Source organism: Stegodyphus dumicola, chromosome 4, assembly GCF_044657685.1.
Source record: "Stegodyphus dumicola isolate Sdum_Otavi_A_Nest chromosome 4, ASM4465768v1".
In the NCBI taxonomy this organism is placed as follows: Eukaryota; Metazoa; Arthropoda; class Arachnida; order Araneae; family Eresidae; genus Stegodyphus; species Stegodyphus dumicola.
The window spans coordinates 251,879,835-251,897,022 of NC_140771.1; the positions used below are offsets into that span (position 1 = coordinate 251,879,835).

The 17,188-nt window shown below is 30.1% G+C and overlaps 1 protein-coding gene across 1 annotated transcript in view; it reads left to right on the forward strand.

Moving 5' to 3' along the window:
• Nucleotides 1-17,188, forward strand: part of LOC118189753 (uncharacterized) — a 50,552-nt gene that overhangs the window by 24,556 nt on the left and 8,808 nt on the right. Inside the window, exons 11-15 of the mRNA XM_035360415.2 lie at nucleotides 887-1,002; nucleotides 3,829-3,913; nucleotides 6,259-6,299; nucleotides 9,816-9,984; nucleotides 13,955-14,579. Coding sequence (XP_035216306.2) covers nucleotides 887-1,002; nucleotides 3,829-3,913; nucleotides 6,259-6,299; nucleotides 9,816-9,984; nucleotides 13,955-14,579 — 1,036 coding nt within the window. The remainder of the gene's footprint in view (nucleotides 1-886; nucleotides 1,003-3,828; nucleotides 3,914-6,258; nucleotides 6,300-9,815; nucleotides 9,985-13,954; nucleotides 14,580-17,188) is intronic.

A 17,188-nucleotide genomic window follows, 5' to 3' on the forward strand; every position in this document is an offset into this window, starting at 1 on the left:
AGAAATCTATCAGAGTGAGGTCGGGGGATTGCATCAACTACAAAACTGCAAAGTTTTACAAAATGACTCTGTCTCCAAAGTGTTGTTGCAGCACTTACCAAACACATGTGACGACATGTGGATGAACACCATCTTGCATCTTTGCAATGTCATTAGCAACATTTCACTGCTACAATTCTGGAATATTGTTGTGTATACTGATCACTTGTGATGGAACATATTTTCATACCCGTGGAAGTGACCTCTTCGAAAAAGCGTACAAAGTACATGAAAGCACCTCTTCTGTGCCTTGCTGTTGGTCCCTTACATTTGTATTTGCAAAAGTTTTTACATTGGCAATTTTCGTGATACATGTTTTGTTCCAATGTTATTTATGTTTTTTCAATCACTGGTTAGTTCGCACAGGAAAAAGTAGTGTTGTCCTTTGAAAATTTCAAAATGTTTTTACTCTAACCATAATTGTGTGAATCCTATTGTTTTAAATCATCACAATGTTGAACGCATACCTTCAATATCTGAAAATTCATTTCAAGTGGTTGAGCGGATAGGCCCTGGGAGCTCATATATCAGAGTATTTTGTTTTATGACTACCCTGTATATATACAGATAGATAGATAGATAGATTTCTTATACATCACCTATTACACATGCAATATATACACCATACTATTTCATTTTTTTGTATTACTTAAATCATTGAAGAAGTTATGGAATATTTAAATATATAACTAGAATCTTAAATGATTTTAAAAGAATAATTTATCCAAGAAACTGGAATTTCACTGTATATTTAGACATCTTTTTATAGGGTTTAATAATCTTTTTTATTTATTTATCTATTTGTGTTGTATATTTTCTATATAAGAATAATTATGTGTTTTATTAGGCATCCGTATGGGAAGAAACAAAAGCTACAATGAATGCTATAAAGAACAAAATTCCATTTGCACGCTGTCCAGCTAGACCTTATTTAAGTTTTGATGATGAAAGTTTATATGAAAGGTAATGTTACAAAATATAAATGGATTTTAACATACTTTCTTGCTCAAAATAAACAAAGTTTTTCATCCATATCTTACAGTCGTCATAATCATTAATATTGTTTTAAGTATATTAGAAAAGCATGCATTTTTAGGAAAAAGCAAGATTTTCTGATACCTATATAATTAGTTTTAAAAGTATTTAGTTTTTTTTAATTGTATAATTAACATAATATTATTTTTTCTAGCTTTGTAAGGATTATGTTAATTTTATTAACAGTTAAATTTTGAGTTAAACTGCCTTTCCTATCGCTTCTTAATTTCAACTTAACCACTTCCGGCCAAAACGTAGTTTTAGAATCACGTCTGAATGCTAATGAGGAAGAACGGTATTTAACTGTGAAGTTCTACTGCCTTAGTGAGAGAGATACTAGATTTTCTGGCTAGCACGCGTCCACTTTTTTAATCTACTCTCTCGTAAGCTATTATTATGCTCGGCCGTACTTTAGCCCCTTGATAGCTTCACAGTCAATTAACGTTAAGGGGCCAACTGTGTTAGAATCTTGATATCTTCGACTATATCTCTTTAGTTAAGATTAGTTTAATTTAATTCTTAGTCTCTTAAGTTGAAGCCCGAGTGTTGGCTTTATAACTCCAAGACGAAGTTTTGTTAAACTTTAGTTGGAATAATAAAGGGTTATTTCACCCTTCTATCATGTTGTTTCCTGTCACATGAACTCAAGCGATTATTTGCTTACTAGTTCTTAAGATTCTATACTTTCAACTGTAACTTAGTGGTACTGCAACTTAACACAGTGGAGAATCTTACAGCTTCATTAAACATATTTAGTTTGTCAAACTGCTGTATATTTCTCTTCAATGCATAATTTTATGTTGGTATCTTAAAGGCCTGAATATCTGGCATTCAACTATCATGTATAGAACACTATCACAAAGCAGTTTGATTTAGTTCCAATAATGGATAAGCGGAATATTACAGCACAATCATTAGATCTTTAGCTTGGCTTTATGCAAACCTAATTAATTAATATCTGCTTTTTCCTCATATTTTGAAACAATAATTGGTTCTGCCTTCTATGAAACAGTATGCAATGGAGTAAAGTTATGCTTTCCTGGCATAAAAGAAGTGAGTGTTAATGCACTTGATATGTGACTTTATTTATAATTAAATACTGTTGATGTAATGTGAAAAATTATGATTAGCACTATAAGATTTTATATGCTATATGTGTAAGTTATGTCTGTGAATTATTTAATTAAATAAAGAACACTCTTTTCCTTTAAATTTCTACCATAATGACTGCCATGTGTTTGGTGACATCACTGCCATCCTACATGGTCAGTGTGATTTTATAATCAAATAAAACATTTGTTTTCATATGTTTAAAGTCTATAAAAACCAATGGTTTTTATGTTTGAAAGCACTTTTATCTTAAAATCTTACATAATTTTAAATGTAGATTTTTGATATTTAAGTTGATATCAAATAAGATATTTGTTTTTAATGTTTGTAATTTTAGATTAAAAAATTTGTTCCATACACTTGATTTTTATGCCATGAATAGTGTTCTTTATATGCTAAATTATGTGGAATTTTCAACTATCTGGCATTTGGCATATTCTGAGCTTTTCAGACAGAACTTAATCACAGTAGTAAATGTCACCAAATTTTCAAAACGGTATGAAACTCTGGCAACCATGTGCATAACAATTTTGCAGTTTGACAGTCAGCAGCTTCATCATTAACATATAAATTCTTTTTGTTGTATTTCAAATTCTCACACTTTTTGTAAACAAAGTGTGATATTTTTTTGCTTTAAAATCAGTTTTTAAGTATGCACATATAGGATTTGTCTGCAATGAAAGAAACTGCAGGAATACAATATTTTACCATAAAATCACTAAAAGAAACAGTTGAATAGGTTTTTAGAGTGAATGCACAAAATTTCTGTCAGGACAAAGAAAGAAAAAAAGCATTGATTTTCAGGATAAATTCCTAATTAAAACAGAAAATAAATATACACATAATAAATAATCTTTTGCAATTGCCAGTCATCATTCTTCTCGTTCTGTAAAAATTTATGAAACTTCGCTTATTTGCTGTGCTAAAGGGCAAGTATCTTTATATTCCCTTCTTGAGTTAAATTATTTTCTTAAAGCTGTTATTGCAGATTATTTATCATCTATTTTATAATTAATTAAATTGCTTATATTATGGGGCATAGAATCATCTGACAGTTTTTAAATGGTCACAGATAATATATGTGTGCAGGGGAAAAAACAAGTGAAATATTACACAAATAGTGAACAAACATACATAGTGAACAAATTATTTTCTTAAAGCTTTTTTTGAAGATTATATCTAATTTATAATTAATTAAATTGCTTATATTATGGGCATAGAATCATCTGACAGTTTTTAAATGGTCATGTCATATATAATATATGCATGTAGGGAGAAAAATAAATGAAACTATAAGTATATCAAAATGTGCTATTTATTACTTGCAAATTGTAAACTCTTTCTCTCTCTTACAATATTCAAATTTTAAATGTGTCAGTTGATTCCATGTTGACTTTAATTCATTTTACATAATAATATATTGTAATTTAATTTATTCAATGCAGAAAATGCTTTTTTTTGGGGGGGGGTGTATAATTTATTATGTGTTAGGTGGCTGTAATTTTTATGATATATATATTTGAAGGTATGGGATTTATAAAATGGTTATTGATTGTATATTTAAAGCTTTAGAATATTTGTAAAAATTTCTGGATTCCATATGCTAAAAGTAATATTACATACCGTATATCTGTGTATTTTTAGTTTCAGAGATCCGTCCAAAAATATATCTGTAAAAACAGTCCAAAATCGTTCTATGAAAATGACAACTAATGCGGATCTTATCATAGTATGTATATTATTTTGCTCTTTAGTATTTGGTATCCTAACTGTAACTTCCATTTCTCATCTTACTTGACTATAGTATTAATTTTGTAAATCACACTATCACATAAATTGCTTATAGATTCATTTTTATGTTATATGGTAACTAATGATTTGTCCTCATTATTTATGATGATAAAGAATACTTCAGAAGATAAATATTTTTTGTTTTTATTGGGAAATCAGAAGATAAAACAATTTTTTGTTTTTATTGGGTTGGCAGGAAAGTAATTTCTGTTTGCAGAAACAGATAGTATTATGTTCGTTTTGTTATTCTTCTATCAATCTTATATATTTATTCTTTTGAGCTTTAGCATCTGACACTTTTAGGCTGCTACAGAAACAAATTCCATGTATAATTATTTCCAATTATTAATTTATGGCCAATTTTAACATGGTGTGCAAAAATAAACAATTTTGACATACTTTACTTTTTTAATTTTCATAAAGGCAAGAAAGTGGCTGAGGCTTCCAATATGATATTTGGAATGTATGGTGTTGATTGATTAATAAAATGCATGTGTCAGAATTGTGTTTTTTTTTTGGGGGGGAGGAGATTTTTCACATGAAGATGGCCAATATTCTGGCCGACCTTCTGAAGATGCTGATGACAAAATTAAGGCTATAATTAAATTACATTGTATATAACTGTGCGAGTGATTGCAAAAAGGTTAATGTATCACATGCAGTGACTGAAAATCTCGTAGGATGTCTTGAACTTGCTTAGGAGCTCAATATTTGTGTTCCAAATGAAATGAAAAAAATGTACTTATCGCAACGAATCAATATTTGTGGTACGCACTTCAAACGTAATGCAGTTGAACCTTTTTTTGAAACTTAATTATTACTGGGGCTGAGAAATGGAACATATATTAATCAAAAAGATCACGATTCAAGCATGATGAATCAGGACAAATCATATCAAAAGCTGAACTGCATCACAAAAAGATCATGCTGTCAATCTTGTGGGATTACAAAGGTGTTGTTTGTTTTGGGCTGCTTTTAAGCAAACAGATGCTCAACTCAATGTTTACGGCAAGTAACTTATGAAATTGGTGGAAGCAATCAAAGAGAAAAAGCCAAAATTGGTAAATCGCAAAGGAATTGCTTATATTGCGAACATTGCGAAGCTTCATAGATCTTTAGCAACATGTATGAAATTATTGGAGCAGTCACAACCCCCATATAGCCTCAACCTTACTCAACCAGATTATAATGTGTTTCAAAGTTTACAAACTTCTTAAACCGTAAAAGTTTCAGTAATAATGCTGACCTAAATCACACTTGGTTAAGTTTTTTGCTGATAAAGACCAGAAGCTCTGTGAGCATGAAATCATGAAGTCACTAGAAAGATGGCAAAAAGTCAGTGAACAGAATGAGAGATATTTGATTGATTAAAGATAATTTTCTAAACAGAAAAAAGATGAGTTTTATTTCACACTAAAAAACAAAACTACGTTCTTGCCAACCTAATAATTTAAAAAATTATGTGTTTGAATTCTAATTCTTACTATTGTAAAAAAAGGTTTATGTTCTTTGAAATGTAAAGTTTTATTTTAATTACTGAAAAATTGGAACTGTCAGTATAAATTTTATTTGGAAGTTAGATAAAGGAAAAAAAAAAAAAGAGGTGTATCTGGAATAATTATTTTATGACTTTGAGTAAAAGATAAAGAATTTTTGATAATTTAATTAAAAAAAACTAACCTGAGATTGCTGGGGCAGCAGAAACTTATAAAATGATAGGGAGATTAGCTATTAAAAAATAGTAATTTTACCAAAAACTTGTACATTGTATTTCTTATGTTGATTAAATGTTTTTTTCTGAATTTTATTACCAGTTTAATAGCTTTAATTTCTGCATTCGCCTTTTTTCCCCCTCCCTTTCATTTTCGTTTAGATTCTGTTATAACTTTTAATTAGTATTCTCATAAGTAATGCATGGTGTTTATTTTATAGTTATATATGTATATACATTCATATGTAACAAAACATACTTTCTTTTTTGTAAATATATATTAAAATGAAACTAATAAACATGAACTGTCTAAAGAAAGAGGACAGTTCCATAAAAACTGAAGCTGGTAAATTTTTATTTACTTAAGTTTGTTAGAAGTGATACTGATGCAGAATTTTGTTTTTCCTTCTTATTTATAAAATTATTTTAAACAAATTATAAACTTATTTTAAAGAGATTAAATCCAAAATAACTTAGTGGAAGAAGGCTTCTTCCAACTTGAATTCTGAGAATATTCAAGCAGTTTTTAACAACTTCTTATATTTTAATAGCATTTTTTTTAATCTTGCTAGGAATTGTCCAGTATTATTAACAAATTAGAAGAGGAGAAAAAGTAAGTAAACAGTTATTGTTTAATATGATATTTTATTTCTGTTATAAGGTATCTTCTTTTGTTTTTTTACAGTGAATTGTTTATTTAAAAGCTGATTTTGAAATATAAATACAACTATTCATAATAAATTATTAAAGAATATTTTTACAATCAATCTTATGATTTTTTGTTCCCATTTGTTTCTGAATTTTTTTCTTTTAATTTAATGAAAGTTTCATTTTCTTTCCTTTCTTTTTTTTAATTAATGCATTTCATTGAAGATTAAATTTTTATGAAGATATCCATTCATAAATTTAACATATGATCTCTTAATTGTTATTATACCTTCTCGTCTGGAAGTTTGGTTTTGAAAATGTTTTTTGTTTGAAGTGAATTTTTTTGCTTCTAAATACAGTTATATTCAGACTGATTGACCTAAATTCAGATGAGCATAATTCCATAGCTATTAGTGGTGATATATACTAAAAGAAAATATTGAATGTCGCAAAAATGGCCTACACAATGCAGTGCAGGACTTTATCCCCATACCGAACCCCCATCAAAGAACCGTCCATAAAGATATTCAGCTGGGTGCAACATCCCACAAAAATTCTAGCTTACATCATGATGTTGTTACCTCCAAATGTGTGATGTTTGGTGATGTTTGATGTTCTGGGCCTGAGTCCATCCCCCTTGTTCTTAACAGACCTTACATGCTTATCTGATTCCAGGGCAAACTGAGATGTTGATGACACCACTTTAGTCGTATTCTTCTATATTGGGTGGTTACTGGAACACAAATGTTTGATTCTTGGTACAGTCTCTTCCTGTGAGGCCTTCAGTGCATAGTACTGGCAGATATTCTGTTATTAGAGGACACTGCAATCATGGATGTAAGAGTTGTGGAGGTGCTTCGTCGATTCTGTTTGTCTACCATAGCAATATATTGATCTTGAGAAAGGGTTAATCCTTGGTTGATTGGATCTCCAGACATCTGTTTGACTGGTTTGGAATTGTTCCGAATTTGGAAAATTACTAAATGATCGACGACAAAGAAAAGCGCAACATCTTTGATTGGCTGTTCTGCTTCAATGCATCTGATAGCATGGCAATACATACTATGAACCATTTGTCTTCTTTCAGCCACAGAAATACAAATATAATCAAAAATTATGCTATAAAAGTTTTAAGCACTTCATATCAGCGTTTAAATTAATCTTCTCAAGTCCTTCAGAATGCTGGTGTATTCAACGACTGCTTAATTAGCATATGTTTAACCCTTTGCGGCGCACTATACATTAACGTCAGAATTTCAACAAAAAAAAGTTGTATGCAGTCTATTTAGTCCTAAAGGAGCATACAGGTAAAATTTTGTAAAAATTGCACTTACCGGTTTAATTCTGTGGGTGTTCCATGAGGTGGAACACTGCGCCGCCAGAGCTTTTAAAAGTGCGACTAAGCGAGCATTGCAGTGAAGCACGGAAATGAGTAGGAGCATTTTTATAGTAATGAATAAATACTGTATTATGGCTGTATACATGGTTTCCTGGATATACACAATATTCTTGAACATATATGGATAAATGAGATAAATATCTATACACACAAGTCCTATATACAAAAATATTCACAAATTTTCTTATTTCTTAGGTTTGTGAAATTGTTCAAAGCAAGTCACACCTTTTTGATGGAAGCACAGACCAACTTTGCAGGTTTTGCACATAAAACTTGTTTTGTGTGGCTTCTGCTTTGTGCTACAATGTGCACATCGTCTACGCGTACCCTTCACTGGTATGTGTTCAACACTACTGTAGCGTTTTTCCCCGGAGACCTTTACTTTATGCCTGGGAGTATCTTCAGGTCTTGAAGGAAGTTGCCTCTTCAAATTAATCTCTGACGCTTTCATGGCACAGAGGGAATACAGCAAATTTAAATGGAAATCTTTGGACTGTAATCCGAGGGTAATTCATGAAACACTTTTAGAGCTTCGGAAAGAGTTAGACCTCTCCGCGCCATTTATGGAAAATTAATAATAAAAAAATTAACTATGATTAATATTAACAATAAAGAAAAGTAAGCCTATAATATATACATACACGAAAAATATCTACACAATTATTGAAAATAGATGGGAAAGAGACTAAAAAGCGACAGCAAAAAATTCGCACAGGTCTAAGTAAAGATGAGTCAAGCTAGTAATAAAATTCCCGCCTAAAAACTTCTCCCAAAAAATTCAAGATGCCAATATTAGGGCTTTCATAACACAAAGCACACCTCACCCCTCAATACTGCTTTGTTTGAATTCATCTCCCCCCCCCAAAAAAAAACAACGTAAGCAATGGATGTTTTCTCCTAAGCACAGATGTTCTGATTCGTAACAGCATGAGATCGCTAAAGGCGCAGTGTTCCTGCTAATGGAACACCCGATTTTATTCAATGATTCTGCATATGGTTTTTGTATGAAAGATTAAAAAAAAAGTGTAGAACAAACAATTTGGATTATGCCTAATTTTTTTTTCCAAATAAAATTTTTTATATCATTAAAAAAAATAGAGAAAATTACTTTAAAAAAGTGGATTTTAATAACACATAATGAATGAAAATTCTGTGTCTCCTTGTGATATGCTGCTATCTACTGTTTAAAAAGAAAAGTTCAAAGTATATTACAAAGGCATTTTTATCTATTTACGGTTGAATTTAAAGGTTTCAGAAGCGATTCAATTTGGGTGTTCCATGTAGTGGAACACTGAGCCACAAAGAGTTAAACAGTTAGTTTTGGTTGGTTGTAACATATGGTATTTCGATACTGCCATTTGCACCCTCTGTGATCTTCAGCCACACAAATCAACTATGCTTTCCAAAGCTTCGTGTATTTAACATTTAGAAGCCAGTGTAATAAATCACTGCAATGAGGCATAAGAAAAATATAAAATTTGAAGTTTGGCACTTTTGGAGTTGAAGATAATAATAATTCTTATTTGGTTTTCTTAATTACTTGAATTACAGTTACCCTGTATTTAATTCATTTGATATGAGCATATGTATTCATTAAACATCTTCAAACATGTTAAAGATCATAATTGCTTTAAAAAGGAATTTGTTCTGTTTGAGCCTGTATTGAATTAAGGATTAAAGTCACAATCATTGTGTAATAAAAATATTTTAATATTGCTGCTGCATGGGAATTTTTAAAAAAAGTTGCATTTTATATTAAATTGCTTTTATTGTTGTAATGACAGTTCCTTACTATGCTGTGAAAGATAAGTTCTAATTAAAGATAGTTTTTCCTCTATTCAATTCATGGATTTAATGATTTTTTGTTACAATTAACAAATTATTTTTAAATGACATAGTAAGGAGCAATAGGCAGTGAATCTCTTAACTGCATTCATATTATTCTCAATCTGATCAAATATTTTTTACGAAATTTAAATTACATTTATACATGGATTATTTTATGAAAATATTTGCAGCTTTGTTGTATATTCTTATAATTATATAAAATAATATAAATATTATAAAAATTTATTATTTCAGGCAAATTTCTGCTGTAGTAGGTTTATATAATGAAAACATGCAGCAGAATGCAGAGCAGAAGTCTAATGATGCACATGAAGATAAAAGAAGTTTACCCGATCAACCAGCATTATCTGAACTGAATTCTAATTTAGAAACACAACTCGGAAGACTAAAAACCTTGTTAGAAGTAAGGACATTGCTTGAATTATGCCCTTTTTAGTATATTAAAAATAATATATTATTTATTATTAAAATATAATTTAGTGTATTAAAAAGTATGAATCAGGGAAGTGGTTTCCCTTATTAAACTTTATTATTAATGATATACAGTAGAATTCTTATAATGCACAAATCTGGGAATGGGTATGTGGATTGGAATGTTATGCAGATTATGGATCATGCCTTTCTGAGTTTTGTTCCCTTTTCCAATTTTTATATTAAATTTAGTTAATTTGTACATAAATAACCGTACTACAGTGATACCTTAAGAATTATTTAATCAAGATTTATTGAATACAAAAGTATATTCTTAAAAGATTTATATATGAAGAAAATAATATCAACAAAAGGTAAAGCCTAGTGAAGAAAAAAAGGATATATGATAGGGAAATATTTTGAAAAGTAAAAAAACTCCTTCATAAAAATACATCAAAAGTACTTTTTGTAAAAATGTTGTATGCCAATTACAGTAATTTTTATACTCTTAAATTATTGAATAAATATATACGTTACTCACAAAACTCTCAGTAGTAACTTTTTTTAAAATTTTGTTTTTGTTTTTGTTTAAAATGCTCATACTTAATTGCATTGAATCAGATTTTTCTAAAAGGAGAAAGGTAAGAATTATTTTATAATAAATATCATAATCATAATGATTTTTAACAAAATTGTTATATTTAAGATACTGCATACCTGCCAACTTTTACGAATTTTTCGTAATTTTTACGAAAATGTGTTTGTTTTTACGATTTTACGATCGTAATCCATTTTTTTACGATTTTTTTTCCTTTTTCAAGTGTTTTTAGTGATTTTTGTCGAAATTTTAGAATTTTTCACCAATTGCATCGTGTTTTATCGCCAACTACCGACTACTTCGAATCCAGTAACCTGCGGTTTCTCCCAACTCGCCGCTTAACCAGCCAATCCAATGCGCTGAACTTGTTTCTCCCACACTTTTCTTTGTGGGCGTCAAAATCTCCCCTGCTTATCCAAATTCTTAATGATCTTTTGAAAGAACTTTATACTAAGTTTGTAAAACTGTCCGTTGTGAAAAACAGTGTGTTGATTCGTGTTGCCTATAATAGTTTGGCAAATCAAAAGGATGACAATGATCTTATAATTGGAAATCAAACCAGGGAACTTGTAAATTCTTTGAAAGATCATGAGAAAAAAGAATTTTTTCAATGTGTTAGAAAGTACTTTTCCTCAGCCTGTGATTACATTGTAAGGAAGTTTCCTTTGCAAAATGAAGTTCTTTTAAATGCTGAAATGGCAAATTTGAAACAAATTGAAAATTCATCTTTTGAAAAGATTCGTTTTTTTATTGATAAATTTCCATTTTTGTTAACAATTAAAGAAAATGAATGCCATAATAATGCTTTAGATGAACTACAGAACCCATTTTCTGCTGCACAGTTTGAGGACTTTGCCAGTTCTGGAGAAGATAGACTTGATGTCCTCGTTGGTACTATAAAAAGAATAAAAAGAGCTGATGGAACACCAAAATATGATAAACTAGCAAGAGTTTTATGTGCTATTCTCATAATTCCACACAGTAATGCTGAGTGCGAGAGTCTTCAGTGTTGTGAAGAAAAACAAAACTATGTTTCGTTCTTCAATTTCACCAAAAACTCTAGAAAACATTTTAATTGCTAAATGTTATGAGGAAACTAATTGTTATGACAGGAAGTTTTCCAAAGAATTTTTGGCTAAAGCCAAAAAATGCACTCTAAATTCATTGCAATAATTTTTTTTGTGTAACATTAAGTTCTTGTTTTATGTTTCCTAATAAATTTTTTAGTTACTACTTAATTGAGATTTACTAATGTAAGTACAATTTTCTTTTTTCTATTTGTAAAAATTGTTATTTTTTTAATATCAAAGCATGATATTAATTCTTCGTGTTCTTTTGAATTTGCGGGAGAAATCTTCTGAATTTTTATCTTTAGAGGTTGGCAGGTATGATACTGCTAATTTTTGAATTGTTTCCGAAAGCAATCAGGAATATGAACACCCTTTATTCATTATACAGTGGTAGTCCAGAAATCCGCAAAGCTTGGGATCAGAGGTTGTGTGGATTTCAGGACAGAAAAGATAAAGCATAATATTCAGACTAAAAGCGCAAAATAAATAAGACGTATTAGTTACATTTAATTAAATTGTTATATATATTATTGTAATTCATGGGTAAAGTGCAGCACCGAGGTTTGTCGATTTCGCCTCATGCAAAGATTTCCAGTTTCGGATTCCTGTGTTAGACTCACTGTTGCTGTAAAATTTCAACAGCTTTTCTTTATTTTTCTGTATATCATACACAATCGTGTCGCAATTCCATACGATTCTGCTATAAACCGAGGAGTAGCACCTGCCTCCATCATTTGCAGAATTTGCATTTTTTGTATTACTGTCAATGCAACGTGTTTACGTTTTTCAACGTTGCAAGTTAAAATATTCTTAATTTATCCACAAAATGTCCGGATTAAAAAAAAGGCAGCACTAAACAGTCTCGTGAAATAACAAAGCTCAGAAAATACAACGGGAATCGTGAACTTGAAAGAAGAGTTGAGTGACTTGTCTGCTTTTTTACCTTGATGCAGATTAGGGGGGGGGAAATTATCGTGAACTTGAAAGAAGAGTTGAGTGACTTGTCTGCTTTTTTACCTTGATGCAGATTAGAGGGGGGGGGGAATTATCAATAATGTTAATAATTTGGTGTTTCCGTTATGACTCATTATTATTCGGTAATTATGACATAATTATTCGGTAAGTATTTTTTTTTTTCGATATTTTGTACTCAATGTTGCAGTTTCCAGAATCTGTAAACTGAATATTTATATTTTGAGAGGCAACACGGATTTCATGTCGGTGATATTCGGTATTTGACTGTATATATGTATTGAATGGTGGGCAGTTCCCTTTTTTTTATCATTGGAGACTCCTGAGCCCAGAAGTAGTCATCATTTTATTGTGGAGGCAGCTAATAGGTGGCCACCGCTACCTCCTATGAGGGGATAGACAATTTACATTCATGCCCTTCTCTGGGATTCGATTCCAGGCCCTTTGGTATCGCAGTCGGCTCTCCTAATAAACTTGACATGAGAAAATGTTAAGTTCCAAATGGAATCTAGTTACAAAACTGGCTGATTTCTACTGTCTGACTTGCTATATTCAAATACAAATAACTATATATTTATGAAAATGAATAACCATGTGTCTGTTCTCATTTTCTGTGCATTCCTGCATTTTACAAAGTTAATTAGAGTGCTTAATTTGATCAGCCAATTATGTAATTAGATTCCATTTAAAACATAATATTTTCTCATAAAGTTGTTAACCATAATGTTGTTAATGGTGAAGTAGTAAGTTGTTGTTGCTGTATTGTAAATCAGTTAAAAAAATGAATAGCCATGTATATGTGCTCATATTCAGTGTATTCCTGGATTTGCAAAATTAATTACTGTAATTGGTTAGATCAGCCAGTTTTGTAACTAAATTCTATTTGGAACTTAACATTTTCTCATGATAAGTTGAAAGATATGATTGATATTTTTTTTTTTTTTTTTTTTTTTTAAATTCAAAAATCGAAAATTTCTAGTTAATGATTTGGCAGAAATTCTTTTATTTGTGAGGAAAAAACAAAATTTCTAATACAGCAGATTTTATATATTCTGTGAGTCTGATTATTGAAGAAAAATACATATACTGTATCAGACAGATATGATATAATCTTAACGTATTAAAAAATTGCTTACTTCTTGTAGAACTAGATAATTTAATTATCTTATTTTGAACTAAGCTGTTTTCTACTACTAAATTTCAGTTGATGTAATTTATATATTTGTGCTTTTACATATAGTTAACAAATTAGTATGCTTTGCTAGAAATATTGTAAATCAGTTTCACTAAAAATTATTTTCTCCTATTTCTTTAATTTTTAGAACTTAAAAAAATCAACTTTAGCCAAGAAGGAAATGGGGGTTTCACCTGTGCCTCATGCTCCATTCAGCAAAATGGATCATTATTTTGAAAGTACTCCAGTCAACTCTGCTACTTGTCCTGTTCAAACAAAAGATGAGACGCAAGTGTACTTTGACAACAGCAATGTTACTACAGAAAAACAGCGAGCATGTGATACTTCTCTAGACTTTTCCAATGGTATGTTTACCAATAGCCATTCCGAAAATACAGAGCTCTTATCTTCTGCTTCCAATGGTTATTTAAAAGAAAATCATTCGTCGTCATTTGACTTGAGTAATGCTTGGAACAGTTCTAGTTCCTTAAATTTATCTGCAAAAATTGCGGAACTTGGAGGTGAAAGTAAATTAAGCCCAGTATATTTGTATTCTGAGAGTGAATGGAATGAATCTTTAAATAGAAGAGGAACTGAGTATAGTTGCTTTGTTTCTCCAGTCAGAAATTCAGCACATTTCTCTGTAGCAAACAACAGTGAAAATAATCACAAATCCACTTATACTGTGAATAAAGATGGAAGTTTGGAAAAGTTAGAATTAGAGCTGAATGCAATAATGCTACAAATAGAAGATTTGCTTCCTCAAGTGTCCTGTAAGTTAATTTCATTTCATTACTTTATATAGGTGCTAGATTTAATTCCTTAATTCTTCAAGCATCCTAGGCATATGCGTATATTCAAATATGCACACACAAAAATATTTTTGGTGATCTTGAAATGTATCTAGACCAGGGATGGTGAACCCCTTTTGATTAGAATGCTAGTTAAATTACAGTTTATTATTTTTATGTGCCTAGTGTGTCACTTGTTGTAGTTCTTTTTAGAAATCACCTTTAAACACCTGCTTTGATTTCAAGCTATCAAATTATATTTTGTAACTATATTTGCTTAGTTATTAACTTGCATCAAATGTAAACTGAAGAAATGGTACTTTAAAAATATTTCAGTTTGATATTAAGATAATGTAAAGTGTCTTAAAGTATATGTCCTTTATTGCAAGTGAAAAGGTAATGCTTTTCTTTTAGTATGAATAATTAGATATATCAGCACAATTCAAAATATGCCTTCATTTTTCACCAGATCTTTGTATCTGCAAGCAGTTATTTTTGTGGGATTCTTTGCATTGGTGCAAAGGAGAAAGGTAAACAAGCACTACCCCTTTTTGAACACTATGGGCATGATGGACCTTTTTTCAAACAGGATTGCTGATTTAGTACATGAATAACAAATATTTAATTTTCAAAATTATACTTTGTCCCCTTGGCATAGTGTGAGAACCACTGCTCTAATATAAATATTTTATGTGACATTTATTTAAAAATTAAGTTTTTGTATGATGTTGAAGCCTTTTAACCTTTCACATTTTCAGACTGTTATATGTAGAAAATCAAATCGCCTGAATCAGTAAAGAAGATGATAGCATTCATGGGTGCTGTCATTCACAAAAAATCATTTCGCTGTATCTTGAAACATAAGTTTTATTGCATGCCGCCTTCGTATTCAAATAAAAGAAAAGAAAATGGAGACTATGTCATAATTTGTAGAGTTCTTTCTCATCCCACTCGCGTACTTCTCTAAGAAAAAGTGTCTTCCTTACAGGGACTTCCATGGTGGAGGAGGGCAATATTGACCGTTCCAAACTTTTTAAAATATCATTTTTAATGAATGTAAGTGAATAAAAGTAAATATATACATGTGGTGTGCCATCAAAATATTTGCCACAGGCCACAGGTTTGTCACCCCTGGTCTGGACAACTCAAAGTCTTCTTTGTGAAGATTTGGTACCAAACCCTTGGCTGCTTGGAGGGTTTAAAAGGTCTGTTGCAACAGGTTTACATTTCACAAATCATATTGTATGTCTGTTGCAATCAGACAGAAGTCACCTTTTTAACAGAACATTTGTTCAATTTGAAATAATACTATTTTGCAAATGTCATTTTTAAAAATTTTATCGTAATTTTGTGCATCTGACAGTTTTAAAAAGTAACTCTTGTAATGCATTTTTCTTTGATCTTAAACATTTTTGTTGTAGTAAATGCTACGATAAAATTTGAAGATTTATAATACCAATTAGAGAAATTTATTAACCCATTCACAGCAGATATTTAAATTTTTGGTAGAATTTAAACGATAAAGATTAAAAATTTTAATACTTAGCCCTTTAAATAGCTACAGTTTCAGGTTAATAAGCAACTAAAACTCTTGAGCATAATAGCCAGCAAAAGTGTTAAATTGCTAAGTCTTACACTTGTGCTTTCATCAAATTGTTGCATTAACTATTTTGAAATAGTGTATGTTAGCATTAATTCCCTAAATCTCGTGAACAATTTCTTATTAGAAAAACATTTTTATTACTCATTGATAGATGTTAACGATATTGCATGTATATGATTTAACAATTCAGAATTGAAAATTAATTATGAGAACATCCAAGAACCAATCAGTGTTTGTGGAGGCATGATTCAGTTATTAGAAAGGCATATAACCAGGCAAATGGTGCCATTCCCCACAATATGAGATCATGTCTTTGGTCTGTCAGTTGTCTGTTCTGAACAATGTTGCCATTCATTAAAGTATTTAATATAGCTTTCAAATTGAAAAATTAGCCTCTATATACTTTATATCACGTTTTTATTTTATTTTTAATATATTTAAAGCTGATTTAACTGAAGTAATTCATTATACTTTTAATTCATATAATTTATATAGTATCTAACTAAGGATTTTTATAAACTTTATATCATCATTATAATTATGAGAGGCATTTCTAATCCTCTGTATTACTTGATTCAGTACAGAATAATTATTTGCATGTTGCTTGATTATGAGTTTTTTAATCTATTGCACTTCAGAATGCAGTTAAAATTTGCTGAAAGATCATATATATATATATATATATATATTTTTGACAATTTTTCATTTAGTTGTTATATGTTGTTTGAAAACAAACAATCAGATGGCCCTGCTGTTGCAGATAAAGGTGCATTCTCATCCTAGTAAAATAACTTTAACATATTATTGTATGTGATGTACTGTTAGCATTGTTTTGAAAAAGTTTCTGATAGAATTTTTAAATAAAACTAGTAGTCCACAAGGCAAACATGTAAAATAAAAAGACTTTTAGAATGTATGCTAAATGAGTTAGAATTGCTTTTGTGTTGCATATACATAATTTCATTAATGTTGCATTTTGTAATTATTT